This window comes from Bison bison, unplaced genomic scaffold (assembly GCF_000754665.1).
Source record: "Bison bison bison isolate TAMUID 2011002044 unplaced genomic scaffold, Bison_UMD1.0 scf7180017864163, whole genome shotgun sequence".
In the NCBI taxonomy this organism is placed as follows: domain Eukaryota; kingdom Metazoa; phylum Chordata; class Mammalia; order Artiodactyla; family Bovidae; genus Bison; species Bison bison.
In genome coordinates this window covers 8,115,199-8,142,221 of record NW_011494735.1, presented here as the reverse complement: position 1 = coordinate 8,142,221, position 27,023 = coordinate 8,115,199, and the positions used below count along the sequence as shown (strand labels likewise).

The 27,023-nt window shown below is 35.6% G+C and overlaps 1 protein-coding gene across 1 annotated transcript in view; it reads left to right on the top strand.

The window, feature by feature from the left end:
- LEMD3 (LEM domain containing 3) overlaps positions 1–26,336 on the top strand; it is a 74,992-nt gene extending 48,656 nt beyond the window's left edge. Inside the window, 9 exon segments of the mRNA XM_010841579.1 lie at positions 14,482–14,561; positions 14,646–14,791; positions 15,904–16,005; positions 16,113–16,215; positions 16,892–17,070; positions 21,749–21,830; positions 23,642–23,747; positions 23,848–23,926; positions 24,144–26,336. Coding sequence (XP_010839881.1) covers positions 14,482–14,561; positions 14,646–14,791; positions 15,904–16,005; positions 16,113–16,215; positions 16,892–17,070; positions 21,749–21,830; positions 23,642–23,747; positions 23,848–23,926; positions 24,144–24,307 — 1,041 coding nt within the window. The 3' untranslated portion in view covers positions 24,308–26,336.
- Positions 26,337–27,023: the final 687 nt, after the last annotated feature.

Sequence of the window (27,023 nt, the reverse complement as noted above, 5' to 3'; positions counted from 1 at the left end):
CAGCGCAAGGGCGCAGTAGTTGTGGTGCACTGCTTAGTTGCTCTGCAGATGCGGGATCTTCCTGGTTCAGAGATTGAACCAGTGCGTGTCTCCTGCATTGGCAGATGAATTCTTTACTACTGAGCCAGCAGTAAGGCCCCTTCTTCCTTCATTTCTGATTTTGTTTGAGTCTCTTTCTCTTTTTATTAACTAAGGGTTTGTCAATTTCGCTTATCTTTTAAAAAACCACATCTTTGTTTTGTTGTTTTTTTGTCCTATTTTCTATTTTGTTTCTGCTCTAATTCCTGTTGTTTCCTTCTGCTAACTTTGGGCTTAATTTATTCTTTTTCTAGTTCTCTGAGGTGTAGAGATGGGTTATTTGAGATCTTTCTTTTTTAATGTAGGCATTTACCGTAGTGAAATTCTCTGTTAGAACTGCTTTTGCTGTATCCCATAAGAAGCTGTTGGGTTTCTTACATCTGAATGTCCATTTCTTTCCCCAAATTGTAAAGTTTTGGTTATTATTTCTTGAAATAAACTTTCTGCTCCTTTCACTCCTCTCCTTCTGGGACTTCATAATGTGTGTATTGGTCCAATTGATGATGTTCTGTAAGTCCCTTAAGCTTTCTTCACTCTTCTTCATTCTTTTTTCTTCCTCCAACTGGGTAATTTTAAATGACTTATCTTTTAGTTCCTCGATTCTTTGTTTTCTGATGGATTTAAGACTGCTGTTGAACACATGCTGTGAATTTTTCAGTTCAGTTGTATTCTTCAGCTCCAGAGTTCCTGTTGGTTCTTTTTAGTATTTTCTCTCTCTTGATATTCTCATCTTACTTATATGTTGTTTTCTGAGCTCAGTGAGCATCTTTATGCCAGTTTACTATGAAATTTTTATTGGATAATTCATATACCTCAGTTTCTTTAGGGTCAGTCCCTGGAGATTTATTTTGTTGTTTTAGTTGGGCCGTGTTTCCTTGTTTCTTTCTGTGTGTCTTGCTTGCTACTTTGTTTTGGGATATTCCATTTGAAAACACAGCCACATCTCCCAGTCTTTAAGAACTGCCTTCATGCAGGGGAAGACCTTTACCGGTGATCTCAGATACGCTGGGGTCTCCTCAAATCTTTATGGTGGACTTGTGGGTATATATTCCCAACTAGAGAGGTTTTACAGGTTTCTTTTTTTTTTTTTTAATAGTTTCACTATATATTGCAATTATTTTTTAAGTACATAAATTTTTAGTTGGAGTTTCAGTATCAGACTCTCAAAAGTTAATAATAGAATGAGTAGACAGAAAAGTAGAAGGGTATAGTAGATCTGGAAAGCACTGTGAACCAATTCAACATAATTAAGATTTATATAATTTTCACACAGAAGTGGGATACAAATTGTATTCAGGTTCCCATTGATTATAAATCAGGAGACACTGGAACATATCCAGGAACGTAAAACAAAGTATAAAAATTTCATGGTCTGAAGGTATTGAAATACAGGGTCTGTTCTCTTATCACCATGGAATTATGTTAGAAATCTATCAAAAGATATTTAAAAATAACCCACGAAAAAAAAAACAGTTGATGGAAAAAGCAAATAAAAATTACAAGACAGAAAAAGAACATTAAATTCCAACAATTAACTAAATAATATGCCAAAAGAAGAGTTGATCTGACTAAGATGACTGCAGCTCTTGCACAGTCCTGACTTCATTGCACCCTTTTAAATGGGCTTCCCAGGTGGCAGTAGTGGTAAAGAACCCGCCTGCCAATGCAGAGATGTAAGAGACGTGGGTTCGATCCCTGGGTCAGGAAGATCCCTGGAGAAGGAAATGGTGACCCACAGTATTCTTGCCTGGAGAATCCCGTGGACAGAGGAACCTGGCAGACTACAGTCCATAGGGTTGCAAAAAGTTGGACACGACTGAAGCGACTGAGCATGCAAGCATGCAAATTAGAAATGCTAAAGGTTTGCATACATTGTATGCTAAATAAAAAACACTCTACACACTATTTTAAATCTCAAATACTATGATTTTTCAACATCCTGTTCAGTTACTTTCATATCCTTCTCATGATAAGTTTATATATCTGAGAGTTTATGATTTATATATAAAAATTGTATCATATAAAAAAAAATAAAAATAACCCACGTAGCAGCAGCAGCAGCACGTATTTTCAAGTGCAATGTGACATATACCAAGAGAAATCTTTGACTTAGCCATTGAAAGTCTCGATAAAGTTAGAAGACTGAAAAAGCTCAGAGGGTGATTGCAGAGAAGAGAGCATTTAAATGAGAAGTTAATATCAGAATAAGAATTTAATACCAAAGATACTTTAAAAATCCCATGTATTTGGTAATGTCCACTTTTAAATGATGGATGTGTCATTTAAAAGAGTATCATTTAAAAGCCATAACAAGAAAAGAGTTGTGTCCGACTCTTTGCAACCCCCATGGACTATAGCCCGCCAGGCTTCTCTGTCCATGGGATTCTCCAGTCAAGAATAGTAGAGTGGGTAGCCATTTCCTTCTCCAGGGAATCCTCCCGACCCAGGGATCAAGCACAGGTCTCCTGCCTTGCAGACGGATTCTTTACCATCTGAGCCACCGGGAAGCCCCACATCAAGGAAAATTAGAAAACATGCATGACAGAATAAAAGTGAAAAGAGAATTATCAAAATTTGTTGCATGCAGCTAAAGCCGCTCAGTGCAGCTAATGCAGTGTGGGATCTTGAATGAAGTATGAAAACAAATAATGGGCACTAATATAAAATTCTGTGAAATTTGAACAAAATCTTTTTATAGGAGCTTATAGTCTCTTGCTCCCTCCAGTGCCTGTCTGCTGTACTGCGGGTCCTCTAGAGCAACAGCAAGCTGTCCCGCTCCTTTTTATTTTCAGCAACCCTCAGGCATCTAGCCCATGTCAGGTCTCGGTATTTTGAAACAGGTAATACAGAAACCAGTCCTTTGGGTAGCTCCTTGAAAAACTGAAACATTGGACACACGTTCCAGCTCTTTCCCTCCTCAGGGAGCAATGAGGAGTTGGGGGTTTTCTAACACTTACTTTGCACTGAGCTGCAGGCAGGGTCAGTGGCAAGTGAGTGTGTGCTAATTCATGGCCTTTGTTCTTGGTGATCCCCAGCCTGGTGCCCTTTGACCTATTAGTGCTTAGATTCAAGCACGACAGAACCCCATCCGTCTGCTACTGCTAAGTCGCTTTAGTCGTGTCTGACTCTGTGCAACCCCATAGGCGGCAGCCCACCAGGCTCCCCCATCCCTGGCATTCTCCAGGCAAAAACACTGGAGTGGGTTGCCATTTCCTTCTCCAGTGCGTGAAAGTGAAGTCGCTCAGTGACCCTCAGCGACCCCATGGACTGCAGCCTTCCAGGCTCATGGAAAATCTGTCCATGGGATTTTCCAGGCAAGAGTACCAGAGTGGGGTGCCATTGCCTTCTCCGCCCATCCCTCTGGTGGCCCCCCCAAAATCTGAACATTTAGATAAATACTCCAGTCTTCTCTTTCCCTGCTCAAGGAGAAGCCAGGAATTGGGAATTTTCTCCCCATCACATTATGCTGTGCCAGAGGCAGGGGCTCCAGTATGTGAGTGTTACAAATTTTCCTACTTTCATGCAGCTGGTTTTGTACTTGTTTGGGATGCAAGAACCTCTTAACTGGTTTCTGGGTTTCTTATCATACAAAGGGAATTAATCTGTGTATTGTTGAATTTGTGTCTCTAGCAGGGAAGGAGGATCAGGGCCTTCCTATTCAGCTGTTTTGCTGACGTCACCCCCTCTTTTTTGTTTTTAAATTTAGAATATTGTATTGTTCTAAAGCTTTCAGCAAGGTTTTGGTGGCAGTCTCCCATGATATGTTTGTCAAAAAAGAGAAATAGGGACTCAGTTTTTAACTTAATTCATAACTTACATGTAGATAACACAGAAGATGTGAAGACAGTATAGTACGATGAGGAGTAGATGTTGATTCAAATTGTAGCACTGGCGTGTAGAAGCTTTGTGTCCTGGTAAAGTCCCTGTACTTCTCTGTACCTGTGTCTCAGTGTGAAAATGGGACCGTTGTTATTAATGACTGTCAGAGTTGTTGGGAGAATGTAAGTGAAAGTAGAAAGTACCTAGTTCAGTTCCTGATGGTTATACTAACTTCCATTAAAATTTATTTCTTTTTTTGTGTGTTTCCTAACTAAACCAGTGTCATTCTGGAGAGAGTTTTCTTTAACATGCTGCAGATTTTGTCTGTCAACCTCATTCTCTCCTTTGTTTTCAGTTGTGGCCTAGATGACAACATTAATGACAGGTGAACCTGTGGAGAGTGTAGTAGCTAATAGTTTGGATAGCTGAAGGATCAGGATCCAAAAAGGTCTAAATAAGGAGGACTTATAATTACAAGGCTGTGTCTTAAAGAGTAGAAGAATTGCTAGATGAATTATTCAGGTAAAGGCAAAGATAGGATTGGATTGAGTAGGCTAAAGGGAACATAGAGTCAAATAGTCCAGGAAAAGGGCAGAACATATGGGGATCCAAAGCAAGTGAAAGTTTTTACTTTTAGCAGTAGGAAAAACTGATCCCAACCAATGAGTCCCTCTTGGTTTCCCCTTTTTTTCCCCCCAGTTGACTCTCTCTTGGCTTGCCTTGTGGCTTGGGCTTCCCTTGTGGCTCCGCTGGTAAAGAATCTTCCTGCAGTGCGGGAGACCTGGGTTCAGTCCCTGGGTTGGGAAGATCCCCGGGAGAAGGGAAAGGCTACCCACTCCAGTATTCTGGCCTGGAGAATTCCATGGACTGTATAGTCCATGGGGTTGCAAAGAGTCAGACATGGCTGAGCAACTTTCACTTCACTTGACTCTCTCAGAGTGGTAATGGCACAGATATCAGACATGTGCTATTGTCGGTCATAAATTCCTGGGATAGGATTAAGTTACTTTTCACAAGAACCCTGAGATTCTTTAACTCTACTGAATTGTGTTCGAAGGAAGGACTAAATGGATGGGATAGGGCTTGGGGACAGGATAAGGCTTCATCTTTTTCTTATCCAGCCATTTGACTGGATAAGGTGAAAAAGAAGGGACATAGAACCAGAGTTGGGACAATTGAAATCTAAGCCAAGCAGCAGTGGGTACAAAAGAATTACTTCTATTAAAATCTGGCAGCAAAGAAGTTACTAGAAGCACCCCTTCATGAGTTGAGTAGAGAACTGTCTGTATTGAGGGTTTTTTTTAAAAATGATGATAGTGAATTCCAGTCTTAAAAGATCTTCATATCTTTTCTCTGGAACTGTTTTTTGTTTCAGATTAGGTTTTGCCTTTTTAAAGAAGAAATTTAGTAGAACATATAATGTGTCTTTTTACAAAAGATTTTGGATTAATTTCTTAATTCGTTAAATGAAGTTACTTTCTGGAGATAATATCCTTTTTGTTATACATTTAGGGGGGTGTGTGTGTGTATTCTTTTTGGAGTTTTCATTTTCAGATTTTCAGTTGCTGTGAAATCTGATACGACTTGTACCAAAGATGCAGTTTGGACTGCTACTAAAAGAAAAACCTTAAACAGGAATTTTTCAAAAAAAATAAAGTTTTATGGTCTAGATAAAAGTGTAGGTGCTGTTTTTAATAGGCTGCTTCTTCTTTTTTTTTTTTCTTTTCAATATAACATTACCCCATGCTTATGATTTAACTCATATAGAAAATAAAAGGAAAACTGCATTTCAGATTCACCACCTAAAGTTAGCCACTCATTTTGGTCCATGTTTCTCTAGTCTTAGATTTCCCCCCTGAAATTAGTATCAGTATAAATGTTATAAATACTGATATTTTTTCCTTAAAGTTGTTAGCATTTTCCCATGTCATTGTTCAGGCTTTTAAAAACTGTTCCTCTTTATTACTGAATAATATTTCTTTACATGTTTTTATTCTCCTGAGTTGTGGGATTTCAGTATTATGAAAGCACGCTAATTTTGCATTATAGTATTTGATTTTGTGATTATTTCCTTATTTCCTTAGTCCTAGAAAGGAAATCACTTATTCAAAGAACTTTTGTTAATACTTTTGAAATATGTTGCCAAATTACTTTCTAATTTGTAATGATAATTTTAGCACAACCTATTTTATTTTACCCAAGTTCTCACATAAATATGGAAGAATCCCACTACAATTCTGATATCAAACAGAGACAACCATATGTATATCGTAGGCTTTCTGCTTCTGGAGAGAGACCTATTGTACCTTTTATGTGCTTGTACCATGGTTTCACCTGCAACACAATTAAGTTTTTGCATTCAGGAATAAATGAGCTAGAGAATATGTAGAACTCCTATGCTGTAAGCTAATTTTCCCCCAGCGTCTGGTGCATTTTAAGTAAATGTTTGATTGAGTAAAAGGAATGAATGGTTTAGTTCCTAAGTCACCTCCAACTCTTTTGTGACCCCATGGACTGTAGCCCACCAGGGTTCTCTGTCCATGGGATTTCCCAGTCAAGAATGCTGGAGTGGGTTGTCATTTCCTTCTCCAGGGGATCTTTCCGACCCAGGGATTGAACCTAGGTCTCCTGCACTGGCAGGTAGATTCTTTACCACCGAGCCACCAGGGAAGCCCAAAATGAGTGAATAAGCCTCAGTAAAAACTTTTTTCACTTTGAGTCTTTATATTCCATTTTTTTTATTTCTCACACTTTCTTCTTCAAAGAAAATTTAAATAAATGTGACAATTAATTTAAATAAATGTAACATTTTTTCTTACTCCTACAGTGTTTTTCTTGGGCTTTTTATTCCTCATTTTTGAGGTTGAAATCTAGTTTTGATTTGTGAAAAGTTAAGAGGTCCCTCTGGTGGAACATTTAGGAAATACGTGGCACTATTATTTTCATGAAAAGACAGATGCAAAGTTAAATGATAGGAGCTTTGTATGATAGCATAGCAATAGAATGATGAAATGAATGGTGGTTCATTTCCTAGGTCACTTTTAAGACCTGTTTAATTTTAAACACAATATGTTTTAAGATTTGTGAAGAATATAATAGGAAAGAAGATTGCAAATATGCCAAATTATGGGCTGAATAAATTTTTATGGACTAACTTGGAATGTTAATCACTGTTAATAAGATTGTGTCTTTGTGGAAAAATAAATATCCTAAAAAATAGAATGAATTAATACCTTTCATAATGGTTATAGTATTTCAAGTATAATTTGTCTTGGTACTTTCTGTATGTTACCTTTGATTTCACAGTGATGCAACAAGGTAGGTGGTTTCAGACTCACCTTTATAAAGAAAATAAAGCTTAGTTCAGTTCAGTCGCTCAGTCGTGTCTGACTCTTTGCGATCCCATGAATTGCAGCACGCCAGACCTCCCTGTCCATCACCAACTCCCGGAGTTCACTCAGACTCATGTCCATCGAGTCAGTGATGCCATCCAGCCATCTCATCCTCTGTCGTCCCCTTCTCCTCCTGCCCCCAATCCCTCCCAGCATCAGAGTCTTTTCCAATGAGTCAACTCTTTGCATGAGGTGGCCAAAGTACTGGAGTTTCAGCTTTAGCATCATTCCTTCCAAAGAAATCCCAGGGCTGATCTCCTTCAGAATGGACTGGTTGGATCTCCTTGCAGTCCAAGGGACTCTCAAGAGTCTTCTCCAACACCACAATTCAAAAGCATCAATTCTTCGGTGCTCAGAGGGGTTTAATAAGTAGGTCATCCAGCTAGTAAGTGATGGAACTGTGAATAGAATCAAAATATCTGCTCTTTTCACTATACTATTCTGCCTCTTAGATGGAAGAGCTGGGTTTATAACCCATACCTCATACTGAGTGGTCAAGAGACTGACACTGAATAGGGTTCAGAATCTGAAGATGTGAACAAAGTATATGCATCTGCCTACATGACTTATTTTCTCTTAATGTCCTCTTATGGTTATACATACAGCAATTCAGTAGTGGAGTCATGATCTGATTCCAGGCCTCTTGGATTCTAAAGACCATATTCTTTCCATTATTCCTGGAAGTAAAAGATCAACTTTCCACTGAAACATTAAGAACTAAATCATACTCACTGTTGATTTCTGTGTGTCATATTTTACGTAATTTAAAGGTAGCATCTAGTGTGTATTGTTTAGCCCCTAAATCATGTCTGACTCTTTTGAGACTCCATGAACTATAGCCCAGTAGGCTCCTCTGTCCATGGGATTTTCCAGGCAAGAATACTGGAGTGGGGTGCCATTTCCTTCTCCAGGCTATCTTTCCGATGCAGAGTGTCTCCTTCATTGCAGGTAGATTCTTTACCACTGAGCCACCAGAATATTCACTAAAGCCACATAGCTATTAGTGTCATGCAAATTATCCATTTGTGAACTTTATCTGGTAGATTATTAATGTTGGCTTAACTTTTCCCTGTACCACTATCTTTTCCCCTCCATGTGTTTTGTTGCTTTCTTTAATGAACTGAATCTTTTCCATGAAGCAGTATTATTTTTGTGCTTTGAAACTGTAATCCAAGTTCAAAGCATCTGATATGGGTTTTTAAATTACACATTTCGGCTAGTTATTTTGAAAATAAGGTAAATTTGTAATTGGGGATCAATTACAGTGTATTAAAATAGTTTTAATTTGTTAAAGATTTGGGAAAACTTCCTTTCAATTTAGAAATATTTCTGTGATGCTGTCAGCAGTGTGTTAGCTGAGCTGTTGCTTATAAATAAATAGTAACAAGTAATTATGTTAATAATAGACCTACTTTAAAAATTAAAAACTTTGTTTCCTCTTGAGGTTTATCATCAGTTATTTGAAAATGGGTGTTTTATGATACAGGAATGCCTTACCTTGAGGATTGGCAAACTGCAGCTCATGAGCCTGGTTTTGTATGGCCTGCTGAGGTTTTACAACATTTTTAAAGGTTGCATTAAAAATATGTAAGTGACAGAGACAAGAAGTGTATATGTTGCAAAGCTTAAAATATTTACTGTCTGCCCTTTGCTAAAAAATTGGCATACCCCTTGCATTACAGTTTTCCAGGTGGCTCCAACAAGTGAATAAAGCACTTCAGACTTAAAATCAGGTAGATGCTGTGTGCTGCAGCGTTAGCATGAACTGTTTAATTTGCATATGCCAGAAAAAAAATTCAACTTTTACTTCTACAAAAATTCCATTTTATGATACTGCTGCTGCTGCTACTGCTAAGTCGCCTCAGTCGTGTCCGACTCTGTGCGACCCCATAGATGGCAGCCCACCAGGCTCCCCTGTCCCTGGGATTCTCCAGGCAAGAACACTGGAGTGGGTTGCCATTTCCTTCTCCAATGCATGAAAGTGAAAACTGAAAGTGAAGTTGCTCAGTGTGTCTGACTCTTAGTGACCCCATGGACTGCAGCCTACCAGGCTCCTCCATCCATGGGATTTTCCAGGCAAGAGTACTGGAGTGGGGTGCCATTGCCTTCTCCGTTATGATACTATAGAACTCCATGTACTATGTCAAATATTTGTGGAAGTAATGGTTCATTTAAGAACTCAAACTCTGTTAAATCTTTAATGGGAATTTTAAATAAATTATCATTTGTTTTTAAAATGTTTATTCATAAAGGAACATTCCATGGTTCTGTTGTGTTGCAAGTAGTGGATGGATATCGAAGGGTATTTACATAGGAAAGGAGAACAGAAAATGGAAAAATAACAACAGATACCTTTTTCTATGCTTCTGCTGTTTTATAACTAGAAGTGTTAAGTTCTTTGTTCTTCCACATATTTAACTTATTAGAGTAGCTGTCCTTGTTAATTTGAACCATTATGTTTATTTTTAACGATAATTAACAAGAGCAGTCATGCTATTTATAATCTTTAGCCTCCATTTTTATATTTAAATTACACAGCAAGTAAACTTGGAAATTCATTTAATTTTGCATTACTTGAAATATGTTTAGTCTAATTTTTCACGTTCTGTATAGTAATGAAAAAATGTCATAAAATACTGCATACTGCATTGAATAGAAACTGAAAAATGTGTATGTAAATACAAGTTAAATACAATGTATGTACTTCATTGATTTTTAAAATATCCACATCTTTCAAGGGTGGAATCTTGTTTGTGTCTTTGAAGGATACAGTCTTTGAAAAGAACTAAATGAGTACAAAATCCTTTTCAAAAACCGATATATTGCAAACAGGAATTAACACAGGTCTTCAGCTCTGTGTCAGTTCAGTTCAGTCACTCAGTCGTGTCCGACTCTTTGTTACCCCATGGACTGCAGCACACCAGGCCTCCCTATCCCATCACCAACTCCCAGAGTTTACTTAAACTCATGTCCATTGAGTCAGTGATGCCATCCAACCATCTCATCCTCTGTCGTCCCTTGCTCCTCCTGCTTTCAATCTTTCCCAGCATCAGAATCTTTTCAAATGAGTCAGTTTTTTGCATCATGTGGCCAAAGTATTGGAGTTTCAGCATCATTCCTTCCAATGAATATTCAGGACTGATCCTTTAGGATGGACTGCTTGGATCTCCTTGCAGTCCAGGAGACTCTAAAGAGTCTTTTCCAACACTACAGTTCAAAAGCATCAATTCTTCTCACCTTTCTTTATAGTCCAACTCTCACATCCGTACATAACTACTGGAAAAACCATAACCTTGACTAGAATGGCTTTTTTTGGCAAAGTAATATCTCTGCTTTTTAATATGCTGTCTAGGTTGGTCATAACTTTTCTTCCAAGGAGCAAGCATCTTTTAATTTCATGGCTGTAGTCACCATCTTCAATGATTTTGGATCCCAAAAATCAAATTCTGGCATTGTTTCCATTGTTTCCCCATCTATTTACCGTGAAGTGATGGGACCAGATGCCGTGATCTAGTTTTCTGAATGTTAAGTTTTATGCCAACTTTTTCACTCTTCTCTTTCACTTTCATCAAGAGGCTCTTTAGTTCTTCTTCACTTTTTGCCATAAGGGTGGTGTCATTTGCATATCTAAGGTTATTGATATTTCTCCTGGCAATCTTGATTCCAGCTTGTTCTTCATCCAGTCCAATGTTTCTCATGATGTACTCTGCATATAAGTGTAGTAATCAGGGTGACAATATACAGCCTTAACATACTCCTTTCCCGATTTGGAACTGGTTTGTTGTTCCATGTCCAGTTCTAACTGTTGCTTCTTGACCTGCATACAGATTTCTCAGGAGGCAGGAAGGTCAGGTGGTCTGGTATTCCCATCTCTTGAAGAATTTTCCACAGTTTGTTGTGAACCACACAGTCAAAGGCTTTGGCATAGTCAATAAAGCAGTAGATATTTTTCTGGAACTCTCTTGCTTTTTCGATGATCCAGTGGATGTTGGCAATTTGATCTCTGGTTCCTCTGCCTTTTCTAAATATGGCTTGAAGATCTGGAAATTCACAGTTCACATGCTATTGAAGCCTGGCTTGAAGATTTTTGAGCATTACTTTGCTAGAGTGTGAGATGAGTGCAGTTGTGTGGTAGTTTGAGCATTCTTTGGCATTGCCTTTCTTTGGGATTGGGATGAAAACTGACCTTTTCCAGTCCTGTGGCCACTGCTGAGTTTTCCAAATTTGCTGGCATATTGAGTGAAGCACTTTTACAGCATCATCTTTTAGGATTTGAAGTTGCTCAAGTGGAATTCCATCACCTCCACTAGCTTTGTTTGTAGGGATGCTTCCTAAAGCCCACTTGACTTTGCATTCCAGGATGTCTGGCTGTAGGTGAGTGATCACACCATCATGATTATCTGGGTCGTGAAGATCTTTTTTGTATAGTTCTTCTGTGTATTGTTGCCACCTCTTCTTAATATCTTCTGCTTCTGTTAGTTTCATACCATTTTTGTCCTTTATTGTGCCCATCTTTGCATGAAATGTTCCCTTGGTATCTCTAATTTTCTTGACGAGATCTCTAGTCTTTCCCATGTTAATATTGTTGTATGGAGTTTTCAAAATCTTGTATTGCTTGTGCTTTGTCTAATCCTCATCCATGCAGTATAACCAGAAATATGTTCTCTTGATGTTTCTTTATCAAAGCTTTAATCTTCTCTAATTTAGAGTAAGTGAATATGAGTTCTGTTTGATTTTTTAGTTATATGCAAGGTGATTTCTGCTGTCTACTTACAAAAATTAAAACAGTAATTATTGGGAGGGAGGTTCAAAAGGGAGGGATATGTATACCTGTGGCTGATTCATATCGAGGTTGACAGAAAACAACAAAATTCTGTAAAGCAATTATCCTTCAATAAAAAAATTTTAAAAAAAGGCAGAAATTGCCTGAACTTATCTTTTATAATTGCATAACTTTTTGAAGCAATACTAAACAAAATTTACTTTTTCTTATTTTCTAGTTCTTATTCACATGATTGTATATCTTTCATAGTAATAGTTGAATGCTGTATTTTACTTTTTAAAGTATATAGCTATTTAGCTCTCGTCATGATTATTTCTAATTTAATAAAATCCAACAGAAGTGATCTCATATATAAGTCATCTTTTAATCATTAAATGCTAACATTGACTACAAATTTTTTGGTATTTATAAATAATGCTGAAATTATCACACTTAAAAAAAAAATAGCCTATAGGTTATCGTTAGCATCTGAAAACCCTGGCAGTAGTTACACATAAGTAATGATGCCTAGCAAGATTAGTTTTGCTTCATAAAATTCTTTATTATACTTTCAAATTTGATATATTAAAATAACATTAGAAAGTAAACTGATCAAATGAGAACATTGTAATTTCCAATGCTGTTGAAGAATCTGTTGTTAAAATGCAGTAGCTATTACATATAAATATTTTTAAAGAATTTTATAAAGTGACTTCTTGTTTCTATTTCTACTTTTAGAAATTCATTTTTTTGCACTTCCAAAAGTATATAAAGACATAGTTTTGAATAGAATACAAGTTCCCATGAGCATGAAGAATTTTGGCTTTTTGCTTAGTGCTACATTTCTAGGTCCTAGAACAGTACCTGGCACATAGTGGGCCCTCAATAAATATTTTGAATGAAAGAATTTTTAAGGATGTTTATTACAGTATTATTTGTTATACTCAAATAATTGAAACCATTTCATGTTCATTAGTGAGAGGATGATGGTGTAAAATAACCACACAATGGAATACTGTTGTACTGGAAAAAATTGGAGTTGTCTCATGAATATTTATACTGATATACATTGACAACACCAGTTCATTCTGTGAAAAAAGCAAGTAGAAAAACAGTTTGTATAATACAACACCACTTTCGTTTTTAATATTTTGATTTAAAAAATACATAATCCACTTATGCATAGCACTTCTTAAACTTTCAGGTTTCAGGATCCTTTTGTAATCCTAAAATTACTGATGATCCTAAATGGCATTTGTTTGTAGAATATATATGTATGTATTTATTTATTTAGATATGTATTTGCCATATTAGAAATTAAAGCAACATTTTAAAGTTTACTTATTCATTTAAAATAAGAATAATGACTTTATTACATGTTAGCATAAATAGTGTTTTATGAAAAATACTAGTTTCCAAAGTAAAAACATTTAGTGAGAAGTGGCATCGGTTTACATTTTTGCAACTCTCTTAAATGTCCAGGTTAATAAAAGACAACTGAATTCTCATATCTGCTTCAGTGTTCAATCCATTGTGATGGTGTTTTGGTTGAAGTACATCACAAAAATCTAGCCTCACACAGATAGGTAGTCAAAAAAGCAGGGGAAAGTATTTTAATTCTCAAGTCAGATAGATACTCTTCTTTGATACAGCATCAAAACTCTACAAGTAATAGTTTCTTAAAAATTAGTGTAGTATAGAATTTAAAGCCATGACAGTGAACTTTTCATACTAAGGCCTTTTCGTCTGTTTTTTTTACCTACACAATATTTTATAGCTTATGATTGGTCATTTGGAAAATATTGGGTCACTAGTTATTCGAATCTTCAAAATGTTGACACATTTTAATATGCTGTACTCTAAAGTCACATTTGTAAATATCACAGCACAGTCTCATTTCAAAAGTTTTTAAGCACTGAAATTGTTAAGCTCATAGTAATGGATGTAAGTTTTAAAAATTCTGCTTTTCACTTCATTTGAAAGCTTTAATTTTATCATGAATAACACAATCAGTTGTTTCTCTGAAACTGATGGGCATATTCATTCACTTGTTGAGAAAATGGCTGTGAAACCTGAGTCTAAGTAATTTGCCATTTTGTTCATCTACAAATAGCATTCCATTAAAAAGAAAAAGTGACTAATTCACTCTTATCATGATGATACTTGAAAAGCAAATTTTAAAAACAATCTAGATTTATTTTTTAAATAAAAAATGAAAAAGCATAGCAAAATGTTAATAGTAGTTATCTTAGGGTGGTGGGGAAATGGTGACTTTTTTCTTTTCTTTCTTTTCATTTTTCTGTATTGAATAATACATTTTTATTATATAGTTTAAAGTGTTATATGAGGTATGTTATTTATAGGACAGCTTACACATAAAATCAAGTGAATGTGAATTATTAAGGTTATTTTCTTTATTTATCTTATTAGGATTTAGGTCCTGAATATGAAGATACATTTAACATCTCATTAAAGTGGATTTTTGAAAATGGAAAAGATGTTGGGATAAGGTAAAGGATTTGGTTTCTACTTTGTCTATTTTGTAGTCTAAGCAGTGATTTTGACTAAATTCTCCCTTGATTATTTTTGCATAGGTGTGTTGGTTATGGCCCTGAGGAAGAATTGACAGATATAGTTGATGTTCAGTTTTTACAATCCACAAGACCACAGATGTCCTTCTGGTGTCGTTTTCGACGTGCTTTTGTTACTGTTACCCACAGGTTATTGTTGTTATGCTTAGGTAAGTTGTGAGAATGAGAAAGATACATTGTAGTCTAGATTTTTGCATGTGTATTTCATCAAATGCCAGGGTTGAGAATATACTTCTGTAATAGTTGTCATTATAAAGCGCATCCAGAAGTCTTCACTAAGATATAGTAATATTGAGGGTTTTTATAATGTTGGTTGGCTTTCCCGGTGGCTCTGATGGTAAAGAATCTGCTTGTAGTGCAGGAGACCCAGGTTTGATCCCTGGGTGAAAAAATCCTCTGGAAAAGGGGATGGCAACCCACTGCAGTATTCTTGTCTGGGAAATCCCATGGACAGAGGAGCCTGGTGGCTATAATCCATTGGGTTGCAAGAAGTTGTACACAACTGAAGGGACTAACACATACACAATGTCAGTATCAATCTAAGGGCTTAGGAAACAGTGCTATGAGAAGTAGGAATCAGACTTTGTCATATGAATGTTACAGAAAAAGCAAATACAGTGCATAGATAGAAATCCACTTTAGGAAATAGAGCAGGAAGATACAAAAATTAGCTTGTTTTTTAAATACTGAGTTAGAAATTAACTTTTTAAAAATTATTTTTAATTTTAAAAATATTATTTATCCAAATTAAAATTTTCATTCAGGCCTCTTAATTTTATGTGACTACTAGAAATTTCTTCTCTTTTCTACCCTTTAAAAATAATTTAGTTTGCTTAAAATTAAATGTTTACAGTTTCATAAGACTCACTTTTCTAGTAGCTTAATGCTGCAAAGAAAAAGGTTTGTGAAGCATGTTACTTTGTATTCAGAAAAAAAAAAAATGGAATTTAAATGTTCAGTTGTCAACCTAAGGAAGAAATTTTTTTCTGGAAAGATTAAGTGACACACTGGGAAATGTTTAATATTAAATTTTTATATTTAATTTTATTATATAGCTAAATCAAACCACTGTCTTGAAGACTTATTCCACTATCCCATTATGGCAGTTAAAATAATCACCTATAGAAACTGTCAAAATGGCTTTTTTTCCTTCCACTTTGTTATACCAGATTTAACAACTGACGGTTGTTTCAGGTTGCAACAAACATTACTGAATGCCACTGACCACAATTTTAAAACACAATATATGTAAATATTACAGGTGTAGTGATGGTTTGTGTCGTTCTGCGTTACATGAAATATCGCTGGACAAAAGAAGAAGAGGAAACAAGGCAGATGTATGATATGGTGGTAAAGATTATAGGTACAGTATTTGTAAAAATCTGAACTATTCTAGAATACTCATCATGTGATAAATTACATGGTGTCCAATAGTTGTTTTCTTTATAAATTTTTTTGATTTACTTTCAGATGTTTTACGAAGTCATAATGAAGCTTGCCAGGAAAATAAAGATTTACAGCCTTACATGCCTATTCCCCATGTGCGAGATTCTTTAATACAGCCTCATGACAGGTGTGTTCAAAGCATTATGAGTTGAAGTAAATCAGAATGTTACCTTCTGCGGTCATGAAAATTGCATTGAGAGTTATGACCCTTCTCAACAATAGCTGTTTTACTATACAGGTGTCTTTTTGTACTTTAAACTCTTTTCTAAGCTTTCATCTATTATCGGCCTTATTTTAAGTGGCATAATAGACAACTGGATTTCTAAGCATACTTTTCTTACTTTTTAAAAGTCTCTGCTTTATTTCCTTCAATTATATCCTGATAAATAAACAGAGACAGACAGTAGCCAGTGATGTTTTACTAATGTTTTAAAATACTTTATTTTGTTGTTAATGAAGCTTTTTAAATAAAAGAATTCAACAACAACTTCTTGAAAGTAAAAGATGATGTCACATCCTAAAGCAGCGTTCTTACCCTGTGTAAGATGTGTAGCAGCATATCAGAATCATCAGTAGAGCTTTTGAGAGGGGAAAATACCAATGCATTGTTCCACCTCTGGACATCCAAATATGATAAATTTGATGGGAATTTCAGGCACCTTAATCTTTTTGGGAAAAACTGCATAAGCATTGATAAGAACAGCCCTAATTAAGAATAACAACTACTACCTTCAGTTACTAATATTTGAAAAAGATGACAAACAAAGATGATAGTAAATTTGTCATTTTCCTTCAAATGATAGGAAGAAAATGAAGAAAGTCTGGGATAGAGCTGTTGACTTCCTTGCTGCTAATGAGTCTAGAGTTCGCACAGAAACACGAAGAATAGGTGGTGCAGACTTTCTAGTTTGGCGGTGGATCCAGCCTTCTGCCTCCTGTGACAAAATATTAGTAATACCTTCTAAAGTGTGGCAAGGTCAAGGTATGTATGCTTAACAAAAAAATATAGATAGTTTTTTCAAATATAAAATTCTTATGTGTTTAAAATAGTACAACTGAAAGATATATGATGGCAAAGCTCCCTTCCAGCCCCATCCCATAGAGAGTCAGTGTTAGCTTCTTACTGTCCTCCCACTTTTCTGTGTGCTAATACAAATAACGTGGTTTGTCTTCACAGTGATATAGTACTAGATACATTACTTTGATTTTTTTCTCTTTCACTTACTAAAAGCAACCTAGTATTAAAGATCTAACTGCATTCTTTTCCCCTGATATTTTTTGTGCAGATAATTTGTAATATATAATTTATATATTTCTTACTTATATATACATGTTTATATATGCACAAGTATATATTTATTTTATATTTAAAACATATGTAAGTGAAATCATAACTTTTTAACTTCTCTTTTTTTCTATTTTTGCTTGCCTTTTTCATTAAGAGTCTTTCACCAGTGCGATACTTGCATATCTCATGCCAAGTCACTTTTGTGGGTGTCTTTCCATATTTTTCTTAATGTTTGTATAGTTGCAAAAACAGATATAAGTTTATAGGAGGATTTGGTGTTTGGTTGCCTTATGTACCTAAACCTCTACAAGTAATAACTGTTAGCACATTTGAATTTTTTGTGTATTAATGGTTAATTGCAAAAAGAAATCTCATGGCTAGTTTAATTTGTATTTCAGAACTAGTAGTGAGTTGAGTTTCTTTTAATCTTGTTGGATAGAAAGCATATTTATCAATGCTTGCTATACTTAGACTATATGGGAAAGGTAAGTTAATTGTTTTGAAATTGAAATAAAATGCAATCTCTCCCTTTTTTCTCTAATTGAGTTTCACTTTCAAAGACCTTGAATAATAGGTTCCGTAATCGTGGCATAAAAATGAAGCTTTGTTGCCAAGATGACACTAAACCATTAACTATTTGTTTTAAAGGGTGCATGCTGGGGAGTTCCCTGGTTAGCATTTCAGGCTTTCACTGCCGTGGTCCAGGATCAATCCCTGGTCAGTGAAGTGAGATATCCCAAAACCGAGTGTTGTGGCTAAATAACAAAATGGTGCGTGTCTGAAGAGTTGGTATAATAGTTACAGTAGTCTTTTGAGTTCACTACCACTGCAGGCTATTGTCATTTAATGGTACTTTCCCCAAGTAACTGTTAAATAGTCAACCTTACTGAATTTTTAGTTCAGTTTCTAAATAGTACTTAAATAAGAAATTGATGATAATATTAGTATGTCGAAAGGTATTTTAAAGCACCAGTTAAAAATTAAACACTATCTGCTGGGAAGCACAAGAATTCTCTATGCTTCTGACAAATGTCATGTTTGGAATAAACAGCATTCATTTAAAGGACCCAAAGGTAGCTCCTGAGGTATTTAAAATGTATCATTCAGTAGCTACTGTATCTTTACATAGCCATGGGAATTAGAGTTTAGTTAGATCAATCCGTTTGATCTTTTGAACTACTTTCTGACTAGAATTGGCCAGGGATAGTTTCTTCCAGGTCTTTTATTTTCTGGAGTCTTGGGTGTAGGCTAAAATAAGGTGATATGAATGTTTCTGTTTTTTCTGGTTGAACCCCTGCTAACCTAGGTCATTATTAGAATTTCAAGGAAGTCAGACTGTCTGCACCTAAAAGGTCATCTAAGAACAGAATCTATATACTGCTAGAGAAGTTCGGAAGGTACTAGAGGTTCATAAACCTTCTTGATGTGAGATTTGGCAAAGATTTTTCATATCTAGTCACTATTACCTCCATCCCATGTCAAACATTGTTCGAATATTCATACTCCAGATGTTTCTTATTACTGACACTTCTGAAAACTTTAATTGATACACTCTGGTTTTTGTCTTGAACTCATCCTTTCAGCCTTCCTGCTTCATGTATTTGGGAACTCCAGAATCTCTGATTCTTCAGTGCACATTCTTTCTCCAGTTCCTTTAGCCTTTCTCCTATCTTTACTTCTTTTCCTGTCCATCTTAGTTTCCTTGGTCCATCTTTTCAGTCACTCTCTTGCTAGTACCCTTATGTCATCACCTGTCCTTAATCTTACCCTGGTAAATTCCAACCAAGGATGGAACTGTTTATCTCTGCTTGTCTGTATGCTAATGACTGAGCAGAGCAAGGAAAGTCATAACCACTTGGCAGACTGGCACCTTTATAAATAATTAACTGCAAGTAGGTTGTTAGTACTACTTGCCTTTCTTGTTCTTACCATTTTTTGCTAGTCACTTCAGTTTCCTATTCTACTCAATAGCAGTTTTAGATCTCATCCCCTCTTTTCAAACCTTTGCTCTTCTCTGTCTTCTGATTCTCAGTTGATGATTCAGATAGAAGCAATTGGATTGTACCTGCCTCAAATTTCCACCACCATATCCATAGAATTACCAGAATCTGTCCTATCCTGGTAGCTCAGATGGTAAAGAATCTGTGTACTGTGGGAGACCTGGGTTTGATCCTTGGGTTGGGAAGATTGCCTGGAGAAGGAACTGGCAGCCCACTCCAGTATTCTTTCCTGGAGAATTCCACGGACAAAGGATCCTGGCAGGCTATAGAGTCCATGGTGTTGCAAAGAGTCAGACATGACTGAGCAACTAACATACAGACATGCTCATCCTCACCTCCTGTTGCAATCAAGGAGCTTTCTCACTTAACAGGGACCCAGCCCTTCTTTTTAGAGGATCCCTCTGGATCTCATTCCCTCTAGTCTTCTCCCATATCTTCCCTTACTGTGTTTTAAATTCCTGCCTCTCCTGGATCTTTTCATTAGCACTGAAACATACTGTAGTCTCATCTTTAAAACACATTGTTGCACTATACATTGTCCTGTAGCTGTCACCCTGTGTCTCTACCTGCCAAACAGCATTAAACAGTTTACTCACTGTCTTTACTTTTTCACCTCCCATTTATTCTTTGCTGCTAAGTTGCTTCAGTCGTGTCCAACTCTGTGCGACCCTGTAGACGGCAGCCCACCAGGCTCCCCCATCCCTGGGATTCTCCAGGCAAGAACACTGGAGTGGGTTGCCATTTCCTTCTCCAGTGCATAAAAGTGAAAAGTGAAAGTGAAGTTGCTCAGTCGTGTCCGACTCTTAGCGACCCCATGGACTGAGGCCCACCAGGGTCCCCCGTCCATGGGATTTTCCAGGCAAGAGTACTGGAGTGGGGTGCCATTGCCTTCTCCCCATTTATTCTTTAGCTGACTTCAGTCTGTTACCCATCTCCATCATTTCAAGGAAATAGCTCTCATTGCTAATTTCAATGGACATTTTTCTTTCTTGTCCTTATTTTACTTAGCAGTATTCACAATTGAACCTGCCTTGGTACTTTCTTGTTTTGTGGTTGCCACTTTCTTCTGGTTTTCATCCTACTTCTTAGCATTTCTTAATTCTTTTTTTCCAAATTTTCCTGGACCTCTAAGTATTTAAGTCTTTCCAGGCCATCTTTTATCTTCTCCTGGTCTTCTCAAATGATCCTATGCTGCAACTTCATTTGCTATATATATGTTGATAACTTTCAATTTTATATCATGCACTAAGTCTTCTGTTTTGACTTTCAAATTTTTATACACAGCTGTGTACTTGTCTTCTGTACTACTAAGAAGCGCCAGACTTTCAATACATGCACGAACATAATGTCATCTCTCTCCAAACTGACCTCTCCTCCAGTGTCCTGTTTAATTAATGATACCGTCCCCTCTTCAGTCGGTTCTGTCAAAAACCTGGGAGTCATCCTTAATCTCTCCCTGAGTCCCTACATGTGCGGTCATTAAACAAGTCATGTCAAATCTGTTCCATAATAGATTTGACTGATTCTGTCCACTTATTTCCATCTTCATCATTGACCTGTCTTATCCACATTGCCATCATCTCCTCTTGGACAACGTAATAACCTCTAACTGGTCTCCTTGCATTCATTTTTTACCTCCATCTATTTTCCACGTAACAGTCTATTTAAAAATTTTAAGAGATCCTGTCTTACTATTCCTGTCCTTAAAACATTTGAGTGGATTCCCATTGCTCTTATGGTAATGTCCAAGGACTTTAATGTGGCTTACATAGTCCTCCGTAATCCAGCATCTTCCTCAGGTTTATCTTTCTGTTGTTCCATCTCTAGTCACAGTGGCTGTCTTTTAGTTAATTTGAATATATCAAGTTCCTTCTTGCCTTGGGCTTTGTATAAGCTGTCACCTTTGCTTTAGATGTCCTTTACACCTCTCTTTATTCTGTCTCTGTTTATTCTTTAGGTTTCAGCATAAATTTTTTCTTTTTTAATTGAAAGATAATTGCTTTATAGAGTTTTGTGGTTTTCTGTCATACATCAACAAGTATCAACCATAGGTACACCCTCCTCAGTGTTATCTGATATTCACAGATGGGCTTAAGTACATTGACAGCTTTCTATACCCTTCTTTCTTAGAATTTGCCACAGTTATAATTTCTTTGTTGATACTGTTTTTCATCTGTCTCCCCCACTGTAAAGTGTGAGATCAGTGACTCTGTGTCTGTCTTGTGACTGTGTGTGTCTTATTCACCTTGATCCAGGGATCTAGCTCATAGTAAAAGCATGCAATGAATATTTTTTGAATGAACTCAGTGACTGAATACCTTTCAATAAAATGGAACACTGGAAAATAGTAAAACTAATTTGTTTTTTTATAGCATTTCATTTAGATAGAAGAAATTCACCACCAAATAGTTTGACACCATGTCTGAAGATTCGAAATATGTTTGATCCAGTTATGTAAGTATTATGACAAAAGGTACATGCAATTTTTTAATATTTGGATGAAAAATACATGATAGTCTTATAATGCTGTGTCTATAATTGAAAAATCTCCTTTACTTCTAAATACTAACTACCAAAATGTTATGGTTTTCCCAATTCTTCTTTTTAAATTTGAAACAAAGTTTTCCCAAAAGACACAGGTGTATAATGACTTGAAAAACTTTTTAAAATCTTTGTATTTACTGTGAATCCCTTATAGAAGACAGATGCTTGAATCAGATTAATGACAGATACGATGATAATCAACAGTATCCTTTATTAAATGTATGTCATGTTTGCCACCACTCTTTGCCTCTGTAGGCAATATAAATAAAAATATCTGCTGTCTTAAAATTTCCAAACCCTTATAAAAAGTTTTCTACGAAAGGTACATACCCTCCTTTCTATAAGATTTGTCTACCTGTCATTGCAATATTTGAGGAACTTTTATGTCCATTTACCATTTGAGAAACTTTTCTATATAATTACAGTGACACGTGCATTCCAGAATATAGTATAGTCAAAAGTTATTTCTTTAAAATCCATAATATTTTACATATAAGCTGTAATAATCTTTAGAATTTGCTTCCTAGAGGTGACTGCTTATCTGTCCAATAATAGGACAAATCAAATTCTGTGTTTTTTTTTAAAGCTGATAGTGGAAATTGTAATATATATAAAATATGCATAATTCCCATCTGATAACTCATTTATTTCAAGAAATAGTTGATATGGTAGATTAAGTAACGGTGAAATTGTTAATGTGAAAAGCACTGTCAGCATACACACACACAACACACACCCCCTTCATTTTGCAGAGGTAGAAACGACAGTGTGGTGATCCCTCTACTGGGAGTCTCACCCTATACCTTAGAGATTAGGAAGTCTATGCCAGCCCAGTATTTTATTACCTGAGATGAAGATTTATGATTTGAAGTGGAATGGCCTTTTCCTCTGCCCCACCATCTGTATCTCACAAGAAAGACAAATGTGTGTTACTATAACAGAACCTCTTTCATAATAGTAAAGTGACTTATTTTTGCAAAATGTTTGTCCTGTATAAAGTTTCTAATATTTTGGGGAAAAAAGCTCAGAATATAATATTTACTAAGAATTTTCCTTAAGTTAGGAATTTGAAAATGTCATTAAAAATAATACTTTTATAAGTTTATCACAACTCATTGAAGTGTTTGTTAACACTTGTTTAGATAGAAAAGAGAAATGACTGTAAGTGCAAAGGATTTTAAACATAAAATTGAAAACATATTTATCTTGCTATGGTAGGCTGATCCTTCTTCCTGTGGTAGGCTGATCCTTCTTGCTATGGTAGGCTGATCCTTCAGTGCCTCAGCTTGTACAGTCTTACACTGGAAAGTGAGAACATAGCTGGGACTTCTGAATGCCAACATTTTTAAATCTACCTACTGCTAGTAACAAGCATTTATATACTATTAGTTTTTTACAATATATGGTTTTTAAGCTGTCCTGATTCTAGTTAGGTATGTGGTGATGCTAGTGGTAAAGAACCCACCTGCCAATGCAGGAGACATAAGAGATGCAGGTTCAATCCCTGGGTCAGAAAGATCCCTTGGAGGAGGGCATGGCAACCCACTCCAGTATTCTTGCCTGGAGAATCCCATGGACAGAGGAGCCCGCCAGGCTACGGTCCATGGGGTTGCAGAGTCAGACACAACTGAAGCAACTTAGCATGCACTCGTTGAAGAGACAGAAAACTTCTTTCTAAGTAAGAATATGGCTGTTGATTTTTGTTTTCATTAATTTTTTAGGGAAATAGGGGATCAGTGGCATTTGGCAATTCAAGAAGCAATTTTAGAAAAATGCAGTGATAATGATGGCATTGTTCACATTGCAGTAGACAAGAACTCTCGTGAGGTAAAGTAACTTTCACCATTGAATTCTACATTTTGAATTGTTGCTATTAAACTAAGACTATTTCTTTCTTCCTTTTTGTTTTCTTTTTAAAATATTACAGGGTTGTGTATATGTTAAATGTCTGTCTCCAGAATATGCTGGGAAAGCTTTTAAGGCATTGCATGGCTCTTGGTTTGATGGTAAGAAATTCGAATACTACAAACATTTTGAAAAGATAAATTATGGCTTACTGTTAAATTCCACCAGATTTTAAATTAAAGAATCTTAGGTTATCATTTGTAGAGTAATAATTTTAATTATTTTATTTGTGTTCATTTATCTTTTACCACGGTTTGTTTTCTATTAATATTAAGCACATTCATACAGATCTAAAATATTATTTTTATCTTACAACAGGGAAATTGGTTACAGTAAAATATTTACGACTAGATAGATATCACCATCGCTTTCCCCAGGCTCTTACTTGCAACACTCCCTTGAAGCCATCAAATAAACATATGAACTCTATGTCTCATCTTCGTCTTCGGACTGGCCTAGCCAATTCTCAAGGAGGTTCCTGAAAAGACTTCTTCCACTCCTAAGACTGTTCTTTACAGTAGGAAAATTCCTGTTTGGCTTCCTGTCTCCCTTTTTAAATGCTTTTTGTATGTAATATTTTTATTGAATACAGCTCTATTTGAACGTTCCAGAAATCTTAAGGTTCCAAAGGGACTTAGCAGTGAGGCAGCAATGCTGAGTAGATAGAGTAATTGTTTTGTTCAGTTTTTGGAGTTCAGTTAAGCCAATGCACTTAAAAGTTTTGCATGAGGAACATTGACCTTATTAAGCATTTTCAAATGTGATGGTTGTATTTTTGCACCAAGAAGTGTTTGAATAACCACACAAAAGCATGGGGAAAAGGCTTCTTGTTTTTCCATAATTTCCTGTAAACTGATATTGTGAATTTTTGTATACAGTCACCTAAATAGTTCCTTACAGGCTAATGTGGTAAAACTGTTAATTTCCCAATTTAACCTTAGGTTTCTATTGCTTGTAAGAGTCATTTGCTACAGCTGGAATATGGGAAAATCAGTTCGGGTTTAGTGGTTACATAAAAGTGTAAGTGGATGTTCATGTACTTAAACTGGCTTTTGTATATATGTATAAATGCTGGTGACGGCCAAAGTAGTCTGTTTTGTGAGGATGTCTGCATTAAAGCAGTAAAATAAGCTTCCTATTTTATTCATAATCTAATGTGTGTATATATATGTATGTGTATATATGTGTGTATGTATATATATATGTGTGTATGTGTATATGTGTATATATACACACACATATATACATATGGCTATACTATCATACAGATCAAACAGCCGAACACCTGGAAGTATTAGATACAAGTTTAAAATAACTTTTATAGGTTTTATATAAAAATGTCTGAGTATGATTTTGTGTGAAAGTTCCAATATCAGTTGTAATAGATTCAAATTTATGTGAGCAATAAAAAAGCAATTGGCAGATATTGGGAAACTATTTTGTGAAAAGCTGTATTTATTATAAATACTAGGGCTATGACATAGTACCGCTGGGATTAAGTCATTTTCCCAATCTATTTATAATTTAATGAAATGTTAGCTTCCCTGTTATATGTCAAGTTTAAAACAGGGCACATTGTCGCAGCAAAATGTGTATTTGAAAAATTCCGTTTGCAATTTTGGGTTATGAAAGGTCGCAGTATATTAAATGCACGAGTGATGGTCACTTTGTGCCTGGGTATTTACTTTGTTTCAGTAAAGTTACTTTATTATGGTTTATGATTTCAGATTAAAATAGTTATGGAGCAAAGTTTACTTGTAGCAATTGGCTTTTTAAAAATAACCTGTTGATATATCATTGTCAGTCCAAATGAATATGTGAAAAAGCTGAAATTGTACCAATCTTGATTTTGTTTAAAGCTCAGTTTCCTTTTATTTAAAATTGTATATGTGTTAGGTTTGCAGCATGAACTTGCACAGTTAATGCACGTTTCCTGGTTAAGTAAACATGATGCACACTGTTCTGTAACAGAAAACCTTATTGTGCCTTACCTTTGTGCTTTTGTGGGCACCATGTTTATGAAGAATAAAAAATGATTTGTTACCTGAAGAGAATAAATTTTAAATTCTCAGTTTATGTCTCAGATGCTAACGTGTGAAAATATAAATATATATATAATATATATAATAACCAATCTTTCTGTATTTTATGTGCATCACAGTGATTTATCTGAGCTTAGTGACCCCATCTTGTGACCTGTTACAAGAGTGAATGTAAAAAAATAGTTGTGGCATTTTAAGAGGTCGCCTTTCGATGCATATGCATCTTTTTCTTGCTTCTAAAACATATTCCATGTAAGCATTGTACACTTATTATTGTAATATATACTATTATGCAGCTTATTTTACCTGAAACTGTTAAGCCGACCAAGATCCCTCCCTGCAAGACAGATGGGAATGTGTATAATAACTAGATATTTGAAAAGTTCTGAAGTTTGATGTAATCTGTTACTTGTCCTGTTTAAAAAAAGGAAAAAAATTCTAATTAAAAATTTATTAGGTTTTTTTTTAATGTGTCTTGGCTTTTAAAAAAATTTTTTTAAGTGCTCTGTGTGTTTATTATATTATTTTTAACCAGTGAAAGTAGATCCCTTTATTTTTAATCTTTTTGGGTATTTGTAAATATACATATGCTATAAAAGTGGATGAAAGTTAATTTTCTTTATGAAAATGTCTTTGTCTAACTTTCAAGTGTTTGGCTCAAAGTGGGGCAAGAATATAGATCAGATAGCACTGCTTGGTTTAGCTAAACATTTTTTCATAGCAAGACTTGCTCAAAAAAGGAAGCCATTCTTGCACACATTCTGGCTCAAACACTTTATCATAAATAAACAGTCTGTGGTCTTGCTACTTTGAGTAGCATTGCTTTAGATTTTTAGATGGTTTAATCAAGTAAAAAGAAGATTTAGTTGGTAGAATTTTATTGATTGCTAACAAATGTCAGGCACTGTTATTTGTTAGGAGTACAAAGATGAAAAAGACATGACACAGTCTTCAAGATGGTCATAATCTAGAGGAAGAACATAGACAGCTTACTTAAAAGGTACTGTTGAAAATACAGTGAGTGAAGAAAGCAGAATAAATTCTGGGAATATAGAGAGGTACCTTATGTATCTTAATAGTTGGAAAAGATACCAGGACAGATAAAGTATTAATAACATTAGACACTTTTGAATTAGTATAGATACAGTGATACGTC